Source organism: Xyrauchen texanus, chromosome 25, assembly GCF_025860055.1.
Source record: "Xyrauchen texanus isolate HMW12.3.18 chromosome 25, RBS_HiC_50CHRs, whole genome shotgun sequence".
Taxonomy (NCBI): Eukaryota; Metazoa; Chordata; class Actinopteri; order Cypriniformes; family Catostomidae; genus Xyrauchen; species Xyrauchen texanus.
The window spans coordinates 19,826,314-19,849,078 of record NC_068300.1 but is presented as its reverse complement, the minus strand read 5'-3'; the positions used below and the strand labels follow the sequence as shown (position 1 = coordinate 19,849,078).

Genomic DNA, 22,765 nt, shown 5'->3' with positions numbered 1-22,765 from the left:
CAGAAGTCAAAGTGTTTTGGATGGTTTCCTCATTTAGCCTATAAGTCAGTGCTGCTTTCACAACTTAATTTCAAAGTTCATTTATGGCATTTTTCTGCATAACGTGAGAACGATAGCGATTCAGATGTCAATATTATGTTCTAAGAGGTACCAACCCTTCATATTGTGGCTATTGTGATTTCTGAATTGTCCATTTTATATTTTAGAGTTTTTATATAGCCGTTTTCATTCTTATTACCGATGGATTTTAATTTGGTCAATAATTGGCTGATAAATATTGGCAGCCGGTATACCAGTTATTATGAGATGTCACAAGACCAGGTTGAATCAGTGAGGGGCCATGCCTACCAGCCAAACCCTGGCCCCTTGAGTTACCCACCTTAATCATTTTGATGTTTGTATTCAAAGTTTCATGAAGGTGTCACTCAAGTGATTCTCAATAAGCTGGTCAAGGGGATCTGGTCTTGCTTATCCAAAGTGTAACATTTGTCATATCTGTATCTCATAGAGGGAGATGCCTCCGGATCTCCAACCCCTGAAGCAGAGTCATCCGGAAACCAGGACAATCCGGGGAACGAAGGACCTTCATAAACATCAAGAATTACCAGAAGGAGAGAAAAGCTGGGGAGTTCTCTCTTATCATCACTAATTCTCCTCATCTTTGCTCATCAGGCAGCAGTGAAGAGCTCCTCTCATAGACTGCCGTTAAGGCGAATTTCCTCCCATTGCATGCTGTTGAGTGCCTAAGAGACAGATGGAGAAGACACTGCCTTTGCAAACACCACTGCATGGGATTAGTCAAGGGCCAGCTTGAACACTGATTGACAGTGCTGCGTGATGGAAAACAGATCAAAAAGAAGCAGAGGTGTTTTGATATATATTTTTTTTTATAATATCAAACTTCAACTAAACTGTTCATTCTGAACGTGAGTTACTGGTAAAATACTCAGAGCTACTGTATATTATAAAGAGTACCAAATATGCCTATATGTTACAGTCCATGTGCCGATGACATTACTTCAGTTAATTCTTTTTTAAATACAATGACCACTACAGTTGAAGTAGGTCTGATTATAGACTACAAGTCCAAAATATTCCCTGAGGTCAGAAGATAATTGTTTCTATACTTCATTATATAATGTACTGTAATACAATGTAACAAAATTAACTATATTTATGTAATATCTGATTTATTGCTTTCTGCTCCTGGCACTGTTTGGTGGTTTTTGTCAAACTCTCAAAAACACTTGTAGAAACACTGCATTTATAAAAATGTAAGTACCTCAAACTCAACCAGAATGACATTATTACAGTCTGAAAGTCTTAATTCATAGTACTCATGTACACAGTACTTGGCTGAACCTCTAAACAATCTGCTTGAATGTAGACTGAACATTTATCTGGTCTGAATTTAAGTTGAATGCCTTGATGTGAACAGTCTTGCCATATCGAGACTTTATTTAGCTACTAGATTTAGTATCAAGAAGGTATTACATTTACTTTCGACTTTCTTGTGGACTCCCACTGGGACAAGGTTTTTAAATTTAGGGTGTGGGTATTGACTTAGTGACTTGGGAAGGTATTTGCATTGGATTTCCATTTGCTCAAATTTAGAAAAAGATCATGACAGTCGTCGTAAACTACATAAACCATATTAGTTGCTCTAGAACAACTTCCTCTTAACTTTCTCATTACAGGTCAAGAATGACACAAAAATCATTTTAGATGCAAAATTATCTGTATTGATCATCTACTATACAGCAAGTGATAAAGTCCCTTCCTTCCCACAACATTCCCAGTCCTATGTTTTCCTGTGAAATTCACATTATACTACACAATGTAAAACACAATATTTGTTATGGTTCACTGAGGTATGATCAACTCCACAACTTCAACATGAAATGGCAATTCCTGAGTTCATCATTTTGTCTTATGTATTGGAAAATGCCCTCTGGTGTTTGAACAGAGGAACACAACAAAATGTAAAAACAAAAGTGGTTTATCATTTACTGTATGTTGATGTACTGCATGTTTACATCTAGATGTCAAAGTTGACTTATTTGACCTTCAATGTGGTGTAATTAACACATTTCACTACAGCTTTTTGAGAGGTAAGTTTCAAGGAATTAGGGCACACATTCACTTGTGTAAAGGCAAATGTTCTGAAAGGCTCTGCATGCTGCATAGTGGTTTAAAACAGTGCTGTGCTTAAAAGCTGGTGCTCTTCTGCATGCCATAGGCCTCATATAGTTGATTAACAAGCTCCTCTTTCTCCTTTGCAGGAAGGAAGCAGGACTTAGCTGCATTTATGTTCTGTGGGAAGGGAAGCAGACAGGTTACTTCAGCACATATTCAGAAAAACATGACCATGTCACTATTATGTGGTAATCTTGAACTTTATTAGACCAAAAAAGAAAAAGAGCAAAGAGTGCGTCTTTAGCAAATTGTGTCTTACCAGTCTCTTGAATTCCTCTTCAGTGAAGCCCATGTCTTTCAGCGCCACCTGATAGTCTGAGTTCAAGGTGGAGTTGAAGATCATGGGGTCATCTGTGTTTAAGGAGTAGTTGGCTTTGTCCTCCCTGAATCTGAAACGCATGATGTGCATGCACGCATTATAAAAAGTAAAAAGAGAATTCCCTTTAACTCCTTGCTGTAATACACAGCAAATAATTTCTTCATAAATTCTTTACTTGTTTTCGAGTAAGATATACACTCACTGAGCACTTTATTAGGACCATAATGTTCCTAATAAAGTGCCCGACTTGGTCTTCTGCTGTTGTAGCCCATCTAAGGTTCAACGTAGCCTTGGTCAGCTTGAACCAGTCTGGCCATTCTCTGTTGACCTCTCTCATCAAAAAGATGTTTCTGTCTGCAGAACTGCCACTCAATGTTGTTGTTTAATTGGGCACCATTCTGAGTAAACTCGAGAGACTATTGTCATGAAAATCCCAGAAGATCAGCAGTTACAGAAAAACTCAAACGAGCCTGTCTGTCACCAACAATTATGACACGGTTGATGTGAACATTAACTGAAGCTCCTGACCTGTATCTGCATTATTAGATAATTGCAAGTATAAGTAGGTGTACAGGGGTTCCTAAAAAGGTGCTCAGTGAGAGTATATTCAGAAAATATTTTCTGCAATTTTTCTTAAGTATATATATACTTTCCTGGAAACAAGATGTTTTCTACACTGCATTTAACATTAAAACAAAGTCTAGGTACAGAAATAGACAATATATGCTTTCCATATATTTAAATTTTGCATGTAATATGAGCATAATGTTAAGCTATGTGAATACAGTACCTGATGAGAGGATGTTTCTTGAAGTCTGGGTTACAAGCTCCTGTCAGACTACTAGAAACAGGACAAATCTAGAGAAGGGAAACACAAACACAAATCAGGATCACAGTGACATTTAAACTTCATTTAAAAATCTCATAAATACCCTTGCTGCTAACATGTAAATATTAGTATAGTCAAGAGTATGTCCAAAGACAGGTGTTTTTGTAGAAATTCTGTCCAGCAGAGGACAGTATAAGTTTACATTTAAGTTAATCCTCCACTTCAGTGTTTCTAAATCCTGCTTCTGTCGGCTCAGCCCCCCCCTGCATATTTTATGTTTTTCTTATCTGACACACACAAATCAGTTCATAGGGCATTCTGCTAAAGAGCTAATTACTGGAGTCATGTGTGTAAGATAGGACAGACAACATAAATAATCAACCAGTGATTTGTGCAACTGGCTACATTATAAGTTACATTGGTGAGGTAAGTGGGCATAAAGTTATCTCTAAAAAAAAATATTGAATATTGTCAAAGATGACACAACCAACTTTGCCTTGCATTCTTCATTTACATTTGTAAAAGCCAACGTTGAATATACAGCCACCTTTAAAAATGTCCAGTGTCATTGCATTTAATAACAAAACATCAAACAAAGTGTTAGTTACTGATATCTGAAGAAACATGGCACAAGCACAATTTTCATGCAAAATATTTTACAAACAAAATGTTGTTAGGTTTAAAATTATTAAATAATATATAGACTGTTTAAATTTAAGACCAAATGAATTTGGACCTGGTAGCAAAGTGATAGTGAAATACAGTCCATAGCTGTTGTAAAGAACTACACCTGTGTGAACATGAACTTGAGGTGAACTGAATTCATACATCAACTAAAAATCACCATGAGACCAAATGGTTTAACATATTTGTAAAAATGTCTCAGGAAAGTGAAGTTAGTTCTGAAAGTAGTTCCAGCTTAATTTGTTTGTAGATAACACTTAATAAGACATGACATACAGTATACGTATATATATATTATTGTATCTGAGCACTTTGACCAGAGTCTAATGAAACATGCACATATTAGGTATACAGTATAATGCCATGCATGATAATGGCATTTTTTTTTATCAGACTAATGATGATTACATGGGTGTGTACCTCAAAACACTTCTTAGAACTGTCTAAAATTTGTCATCATGTTTCACAATACAAGTAGAAGAAAAGCTTGCTACACTGGTATTGCTTTACCTCAAAATGCATGTCTTCTTTAAGCAGTCGTTTGTACAGTGCTTCATCTTCAAGCGTGTGGTAACCATGGCCAATGCGTTCTGCTTTTAGAACGTCTACAGCCTGCAAAGGTAATGCACATTTTGGGAATCATTGGCAAGCACATTCATGTCTGAGGGCAACTTATTTTTTTCTTTTCTTTTTTTATGGTGTGGCATTTTGAAACATGACTAGAGCAGGGGTTTTTTTCTGTGTTTTCTAAAGTATCTAGAATACGATTAAGTGAAATGTACTTTACAGGCAAAATAACCCTGAAGTCAATAGTGAAGTACAACTCAGCATTGTTTGACAATATTACATCTAGTAGAGATAGCAGAAGGTGGAACTTTATGCTGACCAAAACAGAAGATTTGTACCTCTCTCACAACAGAGGGTGGACCCACTTCCCCCGCATGCACTGTTCTGTGGACTGCATAAGTGACTGCTTTCTGTCAAAAACAAAACTCAATAAACACACTGATAGATAACAGCCAAAAACATCGGTTTTTTCTGCACAGGCAGAACATATAAAAAGCAAAACCAGAAAAAACAAAATACATTAGCATCCTACCATCTAGCATCCAACAAGGATATTATCGTTAACTAAAATTAAATAAAAACAAAATACACTGGATAAACGAAACTGAAACTACAAAAACAAAACAAAACAAATGAGCATCTGTATTGTAGTTAACTATAATTAAATAAAAACTACGAAAGACAAAACAAAACACAAATTAGTATCTCTACATACAGTATCTAGCATTCATTAAGATTATTGTCATTAACTAAAATTAAATTAAATACTAAATGTGCTGGAAATACTAAACTGAAACTGCATAAAACTGAAACATATATAATATAATAATTATTATATATATAATAAAAGCTCAACTAAATATGAATGGCAAATTCAAATTTGAAATAAAATATCAAAATTAAAATGTAAAAGTACAGTAAGGTCTAACCACATTAGAACAGTGTTTGCACATTTCAGTTTAGATCATGAGATGATAAGGAATGTGTTTTGTTTCCTGAATGTCTTAGCTCTGGCTCTAAGTACGCTAATAGTCCAAACAGATGTCTTTGTATCTAAGTTATTTAAATTATAGATTACACAAGTGTGTATAGATAGCATAATACACTTAAATCTCATGGTTTTCATTGCATCCATTAATTAAACTGTTAACACGACTGTCAGGGTTAGACTACAACCGCCAAAACTGTATATATAAAGTAATTCAAAAAGTCCTGGACAAAATGTATTTGTTCTGTAGGAGATACTGTAGGCAGCATGTTAAAACACATTTCTGCGAAATCAGAAAATAAGACCTTGACAAAACTTTTTATGTTGATCAGATATGGAATTATCATATATGTTCTTTGAGAGTCCACAAATCCTTTGCAGGCACAGTTGTTTCTTTATAGGCCTAATAAAGATGGGTTGAACTTTCACAGATTTATCTACTGAGAGTAACACATCCATAGAAATCATTAAACATGTATCAATGTCCCATACAGCTCTCTATAATAGGTTTGCAGTAAAATTTACAGCCAATAGTTTTGTTTTCAAACTGTAACAAATTCATATCTTTTTACCTCAAATGCTTTCTTGTGTCCTGGACATGCCTCACAGTTCTTGGATTCATCTCCAGCTAGATCTATAGCCACAACTCCATCATTACTAAACTTCTTACATAGCTCGACCACTTCCATAGACCAATCTGCACAAATGATGCAAACAGATGGGGATATTAAAGCATAAGATGATGACAGTCATTGATTTGGTTGTCTTGTCAGTTACATCTCTGTATCTCATATCCTGAATACTGAGATGCATAAAGAAATCAACCAATACCAATAGGCAATAATTATTGAAGTGAACTCAGGCATTGAACCTTCATAATGTACAATATAAAACAAGGATATATGTTAAGTAGTTTCATAACCTTGCATAAAAAGAGTATGCAATTTGATCTTGAAAAATAAGCCCTGATTTTATCGACCAATTAGGCCATAATTAAAAATGCAGATATAACAATATTGGCTGATTTCAATATGGTCACTAATTATGCATCACTAATAGTAAGTGTATCATACAATGTTACTTAAAATCTATAAAAACATATAAAAACATAATGTCCTTGACCGACTAATATATCATGCAATGTGACATTCTCAAGATGAAAGGTGATCTGTAGGTGACTGTTACTTCCTCCAACGTGTTTCCAAGGGGGTGATTCTCAAGAAACTTCCTGGTACTATTTTACTCAAAAATCTAAAAGTAAATAAGAAATTATATTTTGCATGTATATCATGGAGCCTATTTTTAGGGCTTTTAAGATTTTTACATTGTGACATTATTTTCATGACAGCTATGCTCCTTTACCCCTAATTCTTAGAGCAATGCAAAAAAAGATGGTCATTATTATTATCTGACTTCCACAACATGGAACAAATTATTTATTATTTAAATGGTAAAGTATTTAAATGTCATAGTAATACTCCCTTGACATTGCCTTTCCTATGTGCTTATTATAATAATAAAAAATTATTCCAGCAGCATCTGTTCAACTGGAACACAGTAGCATAACAGACTGTGTTACAGTAAAGAGAATACTCATAAAAAAAATGTCTGAATGTGTTACAGTAATGACAATTGGGTGGTACAATATGCTTAAGTGTTTAGATAATAAGGTCACAATGCAAAAAATACTAATCGTCCTAAATGTAGGCTTCATTTTCTTGTACATTTTCTTAACAGGTTTTGTGAAAATGACCCAAATTACTTGAATTTACTTGAGTTTACAAAACACATTGCACAATGAGCATCAAAGCTCACAAAATCTCTTTAGCATTTCTAAAGAATGACACACTACATTACTAAACATATCTCACCACACTTATTAATGTGTTTTTTGAACATTTTATTTCAAAACCATCTGCATCACTCCATCTCTTTGCTGATATAACAGCTTCAACTCTTTCTACTACAAGTTGGAACATGGCTGCAGGGATTTGCTCCCATTCAGCCACAAGAGCATCGGAGTGTCCATTCACTTTCTTTGTGGACCTTGTTTTGTGCACAGGGGCATTGTCACACTGGGACAAAAAGGGGCCCACCCATACTGTTGCCACACATTTGGTTGCACACAATTCTCTAGAATATCATTGTACGGCTTAGCATTAAGAATTCTCTTCACTGGAACTACTAGAATCCAAAGAACAGCAAAGTAGTCTTTTAGGTGCTGGTCTCCAGCATGGGATGGTAAGGTTTTGGTTTCCCCACCAGGCTTCTTAACTACAGTAGCTTTTACATCTTGGGTATGGTCCATCAGAATAAACTAGTCTTAACCACCATGGAAATTAGCCAAACCCATTATTCAGAAGGGGATGTACACATACGTTTGGCCATGTAGTGTGTATAAGGAACAACAAATCTGAGCCAATCAGGAGGAGGCTGGTTTGAGTGTCATGAAGATTAAACACCTTTAGGTATGAGCAGAGAGCAGCAGTGGATTAATGGGGTTTAACCTCAAGGATGACAGTAAGTCATAGCCTCTACTACAAACAGCACACACTGTGGGGGTGGGGGTGAGAATGCATTACTTGGCATGTCACGCATGCAGCACAGAATGGACCTGGCTTTGGTTTTGAAGGCCTTCTCCCCCTCGCTAAAGCCCTGATTCACAAGGCGCACCACATCCTCTGGCGTGATGTCCCCTCTGGGAGGAAGAGGAGAGGATAGTAAGAACAAAGCCCAGAACAGAATTATTGTGCAAGAGCAAACTTAGTTGATAATATTAAAGGTGCACTCACTAATTTTTCTTGATTAAAAACATGTTATGCCAAAATAAATGAATAGTATTTTGTAGTAAAATAATGTTAACATTATGTACACTCACATGAAATGAAGACTCCAGACATTTCAGTAGCTTAATAAAAGCTGTTTTATTTTACATGGAGCCGGGCTGTCTCATGGGGGCTGCCATGAGATCACATAACAAAAGAGTGCAACCGTGTCTGCCTACTTTTTCAGACGTCCAGGTTCCATAGTATTTTTCCCATTGCTTCTTTTTTTAAAGATTTTGCAAAATACTTAATAAAAGAGTTATAAGTCATGAACCACACTAACCAGCTCAGATCAATGTGAATCACAACTTTCAAAGCTTTGTCTTTATTGTCAAATTTTGTAATAATTTTCTACTTCAAATCAAAGTTACAAGACTGTGTACTTAACATCATTTGTGAGGGAATGAACTACAATCCCACAAAGTATTATGCAAATACAGTATATAGAAGCATATTGAGAGTAGGGAAACTGACTCAACTCGTTTTTTGCAGTGCGTCATGGGAGTGGGTGGTCGCTGCATGGTTTGTTTGCTGTGATTCGCCGATTGGTGCGTTTCCCCTTAGGATACTGGGTAATGTAGTTCTTTACCATGAATTTCACTATTAAACATGATTTTTAAGTTGAAATAACGCAGACTGATGGCTTTGACAGAAGAAGCATTGATTAACAACTTCAGAGCTCACGGTAGGACTGTCTCTTTAAAGTTATGGTTAATAATCAATTCCCCTATGTAAACAAAATTATAATAATGGGATTTTTACTTCCGGAACCAGACAGTTGCACTCTATTATCAGACACAGACAAAAGTTACTCAGGGCTGACTGTGAATGCACATTTTTGCAATGTCATCAGTAACCTATTGATTTCAGTATAATTCCAAGATGACCACCATATCGTCCAGCGCAACATTAAAGGTATAGTTCACCCAAAAAGGAAAATTCTCTCATCATTTACTCACCCTGTTCTATCCCAGATGTGTATAACTTTCTAATGCTGAACATCAACAAATATTTTTTAGAAGAATATTTAAGCTCTGTAGGCCCTCACAAGTGAATGGTGGCCAGAAATTTGAAGCTCCAAAAAGCATATAAAGAGAGCATAAAACATGGTTACCAGTGTTCTTCTTTTTTTACTATAAATTCTCAGCCTTGCCCAGTAGGTGGCAATATGCTCGAAGAATGTTAATCGCCAAAAACAAAAGAAGAATGTGGAAGTGAAAGTAAAAATGGAGATTTAGAGTAAAAAGTGACTTCAATATTCATCTGTTTCTCATCTACACCTATCATATAACTTATATAAAACAGACATTAATTTAACCACTGGTCAACATACAGACCTACAGGGCTGAGCTATTCTTCTAAAAATCTTTGTTTTGTTCAGCAGAAGACAGAAAGTCATACACATCTGGGATGACATGAGGGTAAGTAAATGATGTAAAAAAAAGTCTTCTTTGGGTGATCTATACCTTTACTAAAAATTACTGAGTACACCTTTAAGACACCAAGGTGACATCAAAATTAGTATTGCAACATAAAAACACAGACAATGAAATTAATATCTCATGTGATTAACATACGGGAGTACACTCACTCTTTTTGGCCCCATGGTAGAGGATCCACTCCTTTGTTGGCCAGAAAGTGAGGGCTGTATCGCGCTTCAACATAGATCACTCCCTCTTTGGCCTTTGTCTCTACAAATTCATAAGCTATCCTCTTGATGGCTTCTCTGTCACCTCTGTGGATGGAACATGGAAGGGATAAGACACCATGACAATCCCACCACTTGCCTGAACGGCCCCTCGTGACCTTCAAGACATACGTTATCTTCAAGAAACATCTGAAGACATACACTACCGGTCAAAAGTTTTGAAATGCTTTTTTTGGTCACAATTCTTTTTCACATTTTAGAATAATAGTAAAGTCATCAGAACTATGGGAATTACTGTGTGTTGTGACTAAACAAAATCCCAAATAATTCAAAAATGTGTTATATTTTAGCATCTTCAAAGTAGTCACCCTTTGTCTAGAATTTACAGAAATGTACTCTTGACATTTTCTCAACCAACTTCTTGAGGTATCACCCTGGGATGCTTTTTAAACAGTATTGAAGGAGTTCCCATCTATGTTGGGACACATATTGGCTTCTTTTCTTTATTATTTGGTCCAAGTCATTTTCAAAAACATTTTTTTTTTAATTACATTTTAGTTTTATGATTAATAAATTAATATATTAATATTATATTTTTGTCAACAAAACAAATTTCAAACATTTAAGCCTTCAGATTAGGTTTTTAAGATCATAAGAAACATTTCAGTGTTTCAAAACATTTGACTGGTTGTGTATCACTTCTGTGACCACGCAATTGTTAATGTTATTGACAACTAAAAAAAATAAAAAATGTCAATCTATTCACAAACTATTGTTTTAATATGAAAATATTAATATGTCTCACTTTTATATATCTGTAAAAAATTGAATGTTGTGCAACTGTTCGGAGACAGAAAAAAAATCTGTCTTGTTAAAAGACGTAATTCTTGATAAAATAAATATTAGCATAAGCAGTTTTTTATATATATTATTAATATTTGGAAAACTTTTGTCCACTAAATAAAAGTAATGTGGTATAACCAACATGCAGGTTGTCATTTTGTAGTCATGTGACAAAAAAATAAAACAGGGAGGATCCCTTTAAGACCCCGGAGGGTGATATTTTTTATTTTTTTATTTGAGATATTTCTATGTTTTTATGAAAAGGCAAATGTTTTCAGGTAACATGGAGCAAACCTGAGAAACATTTTTTATATTCTTGACTATTGATATTTAATTAATTTTTTTAATTAATTAATGATTGTGTACACTTATGTATTTAAGGTGCAAGAAAAGTATATTAAAGCCATTTACTTGATTGTTACACCACATGACATTTTTAAGTCATTAAATATTATTTTTTTATTATTTTTTTTTAGATCAACATGGACACAAATATTTTAAAGATTTCTTATTTTTGTTACTAAACCAACATTACTTTCTTTCTTCCATGGAACAACAAAAGATGTTAAGCAAAATGTTACATTTCAGTCACCATTCCCTTTCATTGCATCTTTGTCCATACAATGAAAGGTAATGGTGACTGAGGCTACTTTTCTGCTCCACAAAAGAAAGTCAAACAGTTTAAAACAACTTGATTGTGTGTAAATGATGATACACATGAAAATGAACGTCCTTTGACTGAACCAAACGAATTGACTGAATGTACCAACTCATAATATATTTACACACTAATAAAAAGCACCACCCACAACTGGCACAAGATCTCAAAGGCCATGGTACTTTTTAATGCCTCATTAACAATGTTATGCTATGATACATTTTAACAATTCAGTAAAATGTTATTATTATGTTTGATTTTCCTCTCTTAGTAAACATGACATGAACTGAACCTGCCTACCACATTAGACAATAAAGAGTCCAGTGGGTGCCAAAAACAGCCAGTGAGTTCCCCATGTTGTTGTGGGATGGGGAGAAGGTGCACATGCTGCAAACAAGGCCCTTTTTAAAGCCTCAGAGGATGGAAAGTTTATTTAAAATTAAGCATGTCAGCTTCCTGCTCACAAAACTGCCATCTGTTTGTGAATCTGAGTGGACACGTGTAGAAAATACCACATTATCCAAACCTTACAAACTCTTGTTTAGAGGGCAGAGAGCATGGATGAGGCAAACAACAGAAAAGCCTGTTCAGAGGTATATGCAAGTTGCCATGATTACGTATGCTGGAGCATGAGCTGCATGTAAAGAAGTATGCCGGACATCATAAAGGTTATTGTAGTATTTAGACTGTGTACATTCTGTCCACGGTGTACTTCAGCACTACTTAAGCCAAGTTTCAGATTGGTGCCAAATTTGAATATACATGCAAAGAATTCATTGTGTACAGTGTTCCTGCAGATCAATTGATAAAGTATAGGGCTAGCAACGTCAAGGTCATGGGTTTTATTCACAGGAAATTAACATACTGATGAAATGCATAGCTTGAATACACCGTAAAGTAAGTGGATATGGGGAAAAAAAGCATCTGTTTAATGTAATTGTAAACATTCTTGTGGTCAATAATAATCAATACACAGCAGTTACATTCAACAGTTTATGCTGCCCTTTAAAGGGATAATTCTCCTAAAAATAAAAATTCCCTATTCATTTACTAACCCATTTGACTTCTTTCTTCCATGGAACACAAAAGGAGATTTTAGGCAGAATATTAGGTGAATGACAGCCTCAGTCACATTCAGTGTTGACTGAGGCTGTCCTTTACCAAACATTCTTCCTAAAATCTCCCTTTGTGTTCCACTGAAGAAGATGGGTGCTACTGCAACAACCTGACAGTCTATACCACATAACATCACCAAAGTGGGGACTATTTGGGATAGGGCCAATCATAACAATTGTTAAGCCTTTCGTGCAAGGTCTGCAAGCAATAACACATGTTTTATGTAAAGTCAGCAGTTCTTTTCTCAGCACAACTACTTACGCAATGACATGCATGTAGTGCTCGAACTTGCCAAGGAATTCTGTGAGTGTGGACGGCTCTTTAAGTGTACACAGATCTCTCATTTCAGCCTCAGTGCTTTTAGGTAGAGTGATTCCTCGCCTCCTGAGACACAATGAGATTAGAGAGAATGGGTTCATTTCACTGAAGAGCTTTCTATTGCTGTAAAATGTCAATGAAAAGAACTGCCCAGAACTATGGGTTTACAATATGCATTTACCTAAGAGAATCAGGTGTTGCTGATTTGTTAATAATGAATTCAAAGCTTATCAGATAACTTCTTTGCAACATGTTACAATAAGGTTGTATTCGTTAACATTAGTTAATATGATTAGTTCTTATGAACAGTGAACAATATTGTACAGCACTTATTAATCTTGATTAATGTTAATTTAAATATGACTTATTTGTTACTATGAATGAACATGAACTTGTATTGATCAATTAATAATTGTATTTTCATAAATTAACATTAAATAAGATTAATAAATGCTGTAAAGATATATAAATAATATTGTTAATCATTTTTTTTTATATATTTACAATACCTAATGCATTTACTAATGTTAACAATTCGAACCTTATGTATAATAACAATTGGGGTAATAACTATAACAATAATCTGATGACAATTGGGAATCCAAATATTTGCACTCTCAAACATGTACTTGTCAAGATACAGAGGCAAGAAAAATATGTAAACCCTTTGGAATTAGCTGGTTTTCTGCTGTGGTTTATTGGTTATAAAATGTGATCTCATTTTCACGTCACAAGTAGAGACAAGCACAATGTGCTTAATCTAACAACACCCAAACAATTATAATCTTACATGTCTTTATTGAACACATCCCATTCAATATTCACAATGCTGTGGAAAAAGTAAGTGAACCTTTGAATTGAATAACTTGTCTATCCTCCGTTGGCAGCAAAAACCTCAACCTAGCGTTTCCAGTAGCTGTGGATTAGACCTGCACAATGTTCAGAAGGAATTTTAGATCATTCTTCTTTACAGAACTGCTTCAGCTCAGACATATTTTTAGGATTTCTGGTGTGAACAACTCTCTTGAGGTCATTCCACAGCATCTCTATTGGGTTAAGGACTGGGCTCTGAATAGGCCACTCCAAAAGGTGGATTTTCTTTTTTTTTTTTTAAGCCATTCTGTAGTGGATTTACTTTGATAAATCCTTGTCCTGCTGCATCACACAACTTCTACTGGCACACATCAACCCTGAAATTATCCTGTAGGATATCTTGATAAACTTGGGAATTTATTTTTTCCTTGATAATGGCAAGTAGTCCAGGCCCCAAAGCAGCCCAAAATCACGATGCTCCCTTCACCGTACTTCATTGATGGGATGATGTTTTCATGTTGGTATGTGGTGCCATTTTTACGCCATTCTTAGTGCTGCGTGTTCTTCCAAAACAATTACATCTTAGGTTTATCAGTCCACAAAACATTTTCCAAGGTCAAGGTGGTCCTTGGCAAACTTCAAGCAATAGCAATGTTTTTGTTTGAAAGCAGTGGCTTTCTTTGTTGTGTCCTTCCATGGACACATACCTGTTTAATGTTTTCCATATACAGTAGTTAACTCATGAACAGAGATGTTAACCAGTTCCAGTAATTCTTTCAAGTCATTAGCTGTCACTCTATGTTTATTTTTTACCTCACTGAGCATTCTGCAGTGTACCCTTTGAGTCATCTTCACTCAACGGCCACTTCTAGGCAGAGTAGCCACAGTACTGAATCGGCTCCATTTATAGACAATTTGTCTGTGGACAGATTAATATTTACGCTTTTCAAGATAACTTTGTAACCCTTTACAGCTTTATGCAAAGCAAAATTTCTTGATCATAGGTCTTATGAGATCTCTTTTTTTGCAAGGATTGGTCCACGTCATCAGATGATTCTTGTGAATAGCAAACTCAAAATGATTGAGATCTTTTTATAAGTCAAAGTATCTCTAATCCACACCTCCAATCCAATTCATTAATTGGAAGCTAGGTTTGCCAACTCCTGACTCTAAACAGTCATGTTGACATCATTTGCTAGGGGTTCACATACTTTTTCCAACCTACACTGTGAATGTTTGAATGATGAATTCAATATGTACAAGTACAATAGAATAATTTGTGTGTTGTTAGTTAAAACAGATTGTGTTTGTTCATTATTGTAATTTAGGTGTGGTGGTGGTGTAGTGGTCTAAGCACATAACTGGTAATCTGGTAATCAGAAGGATGCTGGTTCAAGCCCCACAGCCACCACCATTGTGTCCTTGAGCAAGGCACTTAACTCCAGGTTGCTCCAGGGGGATTGTCCCTGTAATAAGGGCTCTGTAAGTCGCTTTGGATAAAAGCGTCTGCCAAATGCATAAATGTAAAGCTAATTCCTAAGGGTCCACAAAACTTTTCTTGTCATCTTATCATGTTCTTAATCATCTACTTATTAAGTAAATATTTCTTATTCATTACCAAAATGAACTATCTTGATAGGGGGGTCATGAAAATAATATATATAAATTGTACCTTACTTTGCAACATCTATAACAGTCTCTATACGGATAGCGCCGTCAAGATGCACGTGTAGCTCAACCTGCAAAGATATTGAAGACAGAAGGTTATTCAGTATTGTATCCAAACCTTTTATGTAATGCACTTTTTATTTCTTGATTATTTTATTTTTGTTTATTTATGTAAAGCTGCTTTAGCACAAAACAGTATGTTATTTCTCTATTTACTGGCGTTCCTGTAGCTCAACTGGTAGAGCATGGCACTAGCAATGCCAACCAAGATCATGGGTTTAGTTCCCAGGGAACACACACACTGATAAAATGAATACCTTGAAAAAAAAAAAGTGTAAAAATGCATAATGCATCTACCAAATGACCAATATGCATTGTTAAAAGCACTACAAATAAACTGAATTTAATTCAGTACTAAATAAATTGAAGGACTGAACTAGGTGACAAATGTTACAATGAAGAATTACAACTTCCCTTAGCAGTACCACCGCTCCCTACGCACATACTACACAGACTGCGTAGGGCATCAACTCCTTAGGGGGGCAACATTTTACCCTAGGAGGGCACCAGAAAGTCCACCGGCTGCCCTTACTCGCACGTTATACGTTATTTAAGGACTGAAAGCAGTTGCGGAACACTGACGATTCACACTCATATCATGCGAACCCCCTGACCCCGACACGACCGCCCCCGTCCACCTGGAACTCTGCGTATGGCATCAATTTGGCCAGCGGCGGCCATGTCCCTTAGCATACAGATGCATGTTGATACCACAGAGCAAAAGCACATTTGTGAAACATTTTAAGCTCAGCTTTCAGTATGTTGTATGCAAGTGGCTAGTGCAGTCCCCTTCCCGCACAGCTGAGAAATACTCCTCCTTGAGCGCATCTAGAATATAGAATGCACAGTTGGGTAAAATGAGTTTAACGGAATGTCCGGGGATCCCATTTATAGAAGTGAATGTAATGGCTCCAACATGAGAGCATGGTAAGTTATGCTGACAGATGATCAAACTACATTGTGACCCTTGTTCTCTATCAGCTGTGAAACCCAGCAAAAACCATAAAGAAGAACCCAAGAGGAGAGACACTTCTGTTAAAGAACGCTGACCCCATTCCAAATTTTTTTGTAAAAACAATCTCAGACTGGCATAATTAGCTCTAATAGTAGGTTTAATCACTGACTAAAATGTGACCCATCTGTCTCATCTGGAAACAACAACTTAGATCCAACAACTTTCGCATTTTATTTAGCCTCATAATAAGACCCTCCCCCCACCCCCAGAGGAAAAGTCACGGTTGTGTGCATGCAGCAACACCTAAAGCACAGTTTCCAGTGATGGAAATACACATGCTCGTATGTCATTAAAAAAATATCAGGATTCTTAAACAATGATTTAGATAGACACTGTGTGTCTTTGGCTGGCGTAAACAAGGATGATATAAGTTTTCATGCTTTCACTTCATTGGCTTTTAAGCTCTCAGTTACTTGGATCATGTTAACAGAGCATGGGGCTATTAGCAGCCCAATGGGACTGCAGTGAGGGAATATTTTCCTCAGTCATGTTATGTGAGAGCCCTCTGGTCTGCCATGTTCTTCTTTCATTTCATAAAGCAAACAATCTACTGGACATAAGGGCTCCCGAAATTATATACTTGCACTGCAGATCTAATTATACTATTTATTAGATTAGATATTACAACATGTACTGTTATTCACGGAAATATAATGTTATGTTGTTACAATGAGCAACCTCTTTGTTTTAATTTCAACCTGAATAAATGTTGGTGCAGAAGCATTCTATGTTTAGAATATTTTGATGAATAAGTTGTTTTCTGAAGTCTGTGGCTCTTCACATGCTCTACCACAATGGATTGCCTGTCATCATGTGAGCCATGTCAGCATCTGTGTTAAGATCAATACAAGTTAAGATCAATGGACAGCATTTGTGGCATAATGTTCATTTCCACAAAAATGTACTTATACTCGTCCCTCCTTTTCTTTAAAAAAAGGAAAAATTGAGGTTACAGTGAGGCACTTACAATGGAAATGAATGGGGCCGACGTCACTTTTTAGACTAATGCGTGAATATGCATAAATATGAGACAATGCTTTAGAAAAAACACATACGAAGCAAGAACATTAATGAGTGTTTATTTTATAAAACCATTATTGATTGCTGATTTCATGTTGATTTTGATAGTTAAAAGTCCCGCATTATGCATCCTATCTTATTTTTTCTGGTTAATATTGGGATTATGGTTGCACAGTAAACTGCATCTGAGATTTCATTCATTTTGGACACTATATCTAGGCCTATCAATGTAAGAAAAGACTAAGATGTTCTTAGAAAGCAAACAAATTCAATTAATCAACTTTAAAAGCTATTCGCCAATTAATCAGTTAAGTGGCTATTCCCATCACCTTAGTTATCGGTATCTGCAAAATGTATTATCTGACGACCTCTAGTAAGCACACTTGGCCACAATTGTATTTATTGCAGCGGTAAAATCTTGTTTTTAAAATATGTGCATTTACAAACAATTTGATGGGTAAAACATTTACAGAAGAAAATGAAAGAAGGACAGGGGTACTGCATAATCAGTAAAGGATGTGGATTTGAGGTAATGCAAGTGCAGAAGTGGAAGCGGCATTAGGCTGGACTGAGGAAGTATAAGGCCTGAATTACGCTCTCGGTGAGGCCAATGTATGTCCTCCACCTTGCAAATGGTCGGTGTAAAACAAGATATAAGATAGACATTGCATCAACGCTCACCTTTAGGCTATTGCCACTTACACAGAGTATATTTGCTAATCAGCATTCTCCAGAATGACTTATGCTTGCTGATCCAGTGCAATAATAACTCAAAGGGCACTTACTATGCGCTGGTGCACCTCCCTTCTAGGCTTAGAAAGTGTGAACACTTTCCTGGAGCACTGTCTTCTTGTTTTTCCACTATCACTGTATCTGGCATATGCATTTTGTTCCTGACATAAATGAACACGCTCCAATTTAAATGATGTTCTGTTTGAATTTCTTAGCCTAGTATATAAACTGTGATCCATCAACTGCAATGCAAATGATCACAAAGACGTTGTTTCGTTTAACTTCTAATCTTACAATTTAACTTTAGTTATAATTTAATTCAGAATATACGTTTCAATTATTTAATTTCTATGATATCTTACTATCTGTGATGTTTCCTTATATTCTCTGAGGGCCATAACCATCATAGGCATGCCACCCACAATTAATTGTCTATCAATAAGGATTTTTCAGTGGAAAACCCCTTATGAAAACCCCCAATTTTAAACATGTAATTACAGTCTTGAATATTTCTATACTTATTATTGAACTTAATAAAACAAAACATGAAGCAACATGTGCATCATGGATATGTATCTTTAGCCTGTAGATAACTACATTTTTCAGAACATACAACTTGTTGATTTTAATATGATACAAGTATGATGCATGTCTTTCACAACAACCTTATACACCTTTAACAACAAATATATGTAGCCTAATAATACAACAACAGTAATGACACTACTAACCTTTGGTTTATCAAAAACTGGTTTTCCATTGTTTCCGAAATGTTCAGCCATCGTCTTGAATCGAAACGTGAATTTATCGAGCTACTCAAACTCCGGAACTTGTCAGCTCAAACAGAGAAGTTTCAGTTTCCCCGTGTGCTCTATCTTATACTCCATCCCACGCTATCCAAAAAAACGAACACGCCTTACGAACAGATAATATGTCTAATGTAAGCGCTGAACCCCGCCTACAAAGCAACGTTTTATAAGCGACAATAACACGTTCAAGTCAATCGAAAGCGACAGCAAAGGGCGAAGAGAAGAGATTAAACCTGAATCCTATTAGAATCTTCTAGGAAACAAAGTAACGGCCCATCTACCCTGATAGTGACACGACAACACTCGAATGCGCCCTGACTACAATGTAGCCTACGCGTGCACGTTGTAACTTGGTCGCGTATTGCCGCTCAGCGCAGACGGAGAGTTGTATGAAAGTTCCCAGCTAACAATTCTTGGTTTCCAAAACGTTCTGGGAACGTTAGTTTATGGTTACAAAAATATATATTATAATAACCTAAAAAGAACGTTCCTAGAACGTTAGGAATAGGTTCCCACAAAACGGGATCCCCTAACGTTAGAAGAACGTTCTGTTTTTGCTGGGTTGGTTGTTCACACCTAAGGAGTTTTTGCGTCAATCTGCTAATTTTTCAAAATTTCTCCTATGTAAACATGCGGATGTCTTTGACCGTTGCGGCGCGTCTCGGTGTTTTGCCAGCGTCTGGCGCAGGAGCGCAGCGTTTTTTAGAGTTAAAATGATCTTCAACTGTTCTAAACGCAGACAACATCGTTTGAAGCCCTGTTCACACTGTCAGCAATTTTGTCGCTAGTCTATTAATTGTCGCTAGTGGGCGTTCCTACTGCTATCGCTCTAACGTTTTTGGTTGGCTGCACAACTGGCCATTGCTTCAGAAATTCAGATCACAGATGAGCTAAATTATGGAATGATATTCCGGACATTATTCAAAAGGAATTGCAAATTGTATTTGCAATTGCATTTTCAATTTGTGGACGCATAAAATGTGACATAATCCAAACGCAATTGCAAATCGCGCATTACCGTTTGCATTTTCATTTAAGCGAACGCACAGTGACTGCCAAATTTCAAATGGAAAAGCAAAGTCCGTTTGCAACTGTGTTTCCCATATCTTACGAGTTTTGGTCCTGTCATATTTAAATAGCAATTTCAATTACCACGTCTGCTTTTTCACTTTCTCAGCGTCGCGTATGTAGCCAGCCAAAACTCAAATGGAATACTATTTTTTTTATTTATTTTTTTTATTGCAATATTAACAAACAGAACAAGACGATACATACAAGAAATATAAACAATCTTTCAAAACAAAAGAGAAATTATGGTTCAGAATACATTAAGAGAGGAAATGTGAAAGAAATTTAAATATATTCAACAATAGTCTAAAAAGAAAAGAGAGTAAGAGAAGAAAGAAAAAAAAAGAAGAAGAGGGCACAAAAGAAAAAAACATTAAGAGAGAATATTAAACATGGCACTAATTCTGGATGTTTTCATTGCTTTCTTGTTAACAGAAGTTGAAATTGTATTTAAATACATCTTCAATTCTTCTTTGAAAAAGCTAAAGTGGGGTTTACTTTTCATATATTTACATTTATGGATATGAAACTTTCCAATATATAAAAGAAGGTTTATACAAAAACATGCATTAATTAGATTCTTGTCTTTAACATAAAATCCAAAAAGAATGTGTCTATATGATAAAGAAAAGTTACATAAAACCTTTTGGACAATCAAAGCATCAATATTGTTCCAGAAAGACCGAGTAAAAGACATTCCCAAAACAAATGATCAACAGTTTCAGAGGAGGCTTCACAAAAAGAGCAGGAAGTATCAAGTCAAGTCAAGTCAAGTCAAGTGGTTTTAATTGTCGTTTCAACCATATACAGTTAGTACAGTACACAGCAAAACGAGACAATGTTCCTCCAGGACCATGGTGCTACATAAAAACAACAAAGGACCAACACAGGACCACATGAGACTACACAACTAAATAAAATACCTATATAAACTACCTATATATACCTATATAAAGTGCACGTGCAAACATGTGCAAAAAGTACAGGACAGTACAACAAATTACTGACAATGAACAGGACAATAGACAGTGCAGCGCCGACCAGTACTCAGTAGTGCAAAAAGATGACAGTTTCTCAAAATGTAAACATAACATACTATGAGATAATGTTCTATGCACATAGCAGTTATTGAGGTAGCAGACAGTTATAAAGTGACAGTAATTAAAGTGCAACTCAGGACACGTGTGTGATTATAAGAATTCAAAAGAACTGATTTTCTAATACTCAATATCAATATCATTTCTAAATTTCTTTAAAAAGTATTTAACTGGATAAAATCTATGAATAATTTTATAGGATATTTCTTTAACTTTATTAGTTAGAAAGAATTTCTGAGGAAGTGACCAAACATATGACCATTTAATATCATCAAAAAGGTTATTCCAATAAGAAATGGAGGAAGGAATTGAAGTAACAGGGTCCAAAAATAATGACCTAATTTTATAATTGGATTTATGTATTGAAAAACAAATAGAACCAACCACAGTAGATTCAGGGCTAGGGGAGAAACAGAAGTCACTGTAGCACTATTATTGTTTCTAAACAGCATACAGATTTCCAAAGAGATGGCCTTGAAAACTATATTAAATTCTTTACTAGATACTGGGAATTGGTATCCTGAAACAAAATCGGAATAATTAAATAAATTACCTTCACTATCAAAGAGCTGGTTTACTAATATCACCCCATTATTGAACCAGTTTTCAAGAAATAAAGATTTCCTCTTATGAAGAATATTACAGTTGTTCCAAATTAAAAAATTGTGTGGCGAGAAATTATGCTTGTAAATAAGTTTCCAAGCCATAAGCATCTGCTGATGATAATTGGAAAGTTTGACAGGAAGTTTACTAATTGAATAATTGCACATTAAAAGAAAATGTATACCTCCTAATTGAGAAAAAATATATCTTGGGATTATACTCCAAATAGAAGATTGATAGTGAAGGAAACGTTTAAGCCAATTAATTTTCAAGGTATTGTTAAGAGAATCAAAATCAATGAAATTTAAGCCACCTTTATTATAAGAATTCAAAATAACTGATTTTCTAATACTCAAATGGAATACTAATTCCCTTAGTATTTCCATTTCCGATGCCTTACACAGAAACCTGTCAATCAGGGTCAAGGGTGGGATTATGCTATGGGGCGTGTTTTTCTTGGGAACTGACGTCACTCACAGTCGACGGTCAAGAGGTGATGCCCTGAACAGATGCCGGTTTATCAAATCAAATCAAATCACTTTATTGTCACACTACCATGTACGCAAGTGCAACAGTAGGTGAAATTCTTGTGTGCAGTTCCGAGCAACATAGCAGTCATGACAGTGACGAGACATATACCAATTACAGTAAACAACATACTTACACAACACAATTTACAAATCAAATGTACGCATACTTACACAACACGATAATTATATACAATACACACAATATAGAATACACAATATACAATACAATAAGTAGGAGTATATGAAATATATATATATATATATATATATATATATATCTATGAAGTAGTATATTGAGGAGAATATGTTGACAGTCCAGTGTGAGATTATAGATGAATAAAGTGCAGTGCTAATTATTG

General features: G+C 35.5%; 2 protein-coding genes across 4 annotated transcripts in view; one reads left to right on the top strand and one right to left on the bottom strand.

Moving 5' to 3' along the window:
* Positions 1–1,261, top strand: part of pkig (protein kinase (cAMP-dependent, catalytic) inhibitor gamma) — a 34,792-nt gene extending 33,531 nt beyond the window's left edge. The window contains exon 3 of one of the 2 annotated variants that reach the window (XM_052091857.1): positions 509–1,261. In XM_052091857.1, the coding sequence (XP_051947817.1) occupies positions 509–591 (83 nt within the window). In that variant the 3' untranslated portion in view covers positions 592–1,261. The remainder of the gene's footprint in view (positions 1–508) is intronic. The other variant, XM_052091856.1, reaches the window with a different exon arrangement.
* Positions 1,262–1,734: 473 nt separating this feature from the next.
* ada (adenosine deaminase) lies at positions 1,735–19,851 on the bottom strand. 2 transcript variants are annotated; one of them, XM_052091855.1, is made up of 11 exons: positions 19,031–19,851; positions 15,477–15,543; positions 12,935–13,057; positions 10,000–10,143; positions 8,166–8,281; positions 6,156–6,280; positions 4,934–5,005; positions 4,539–4,640; positions 3,306–3,373; positions 2,456–2,585; positions 1,735–2,313 (listed from the first exon to the last, which is right to left on the bottom strand). In XM_052091855.1, the coding sequence occupies exons 3-11, from the start codon at positions 13,015–13,017 to the stop codon at positions 2,209–2,211; spliced, it is 945 nt and encodes a 314-aa protein (XP_051947815.1). In that variant the 5' UTR covers positions 13,018–13,057; positions 15,477–15,543; positions 19,031–19,851; the 3' UTR covers positions 1,735–2,208. The 2 variants fall into 2 exon arrangements, with proteins under 2 accessions (XP_051947815.1, XP_051947814.1); XM_052091854.1 differs by having other exon boundaries at positions 1,736–2,313; positions 15,482–15,543; positions 19,031–19,850.
* Positions 19,852–22,765: the final 2,914 nt, after the last annotated feature.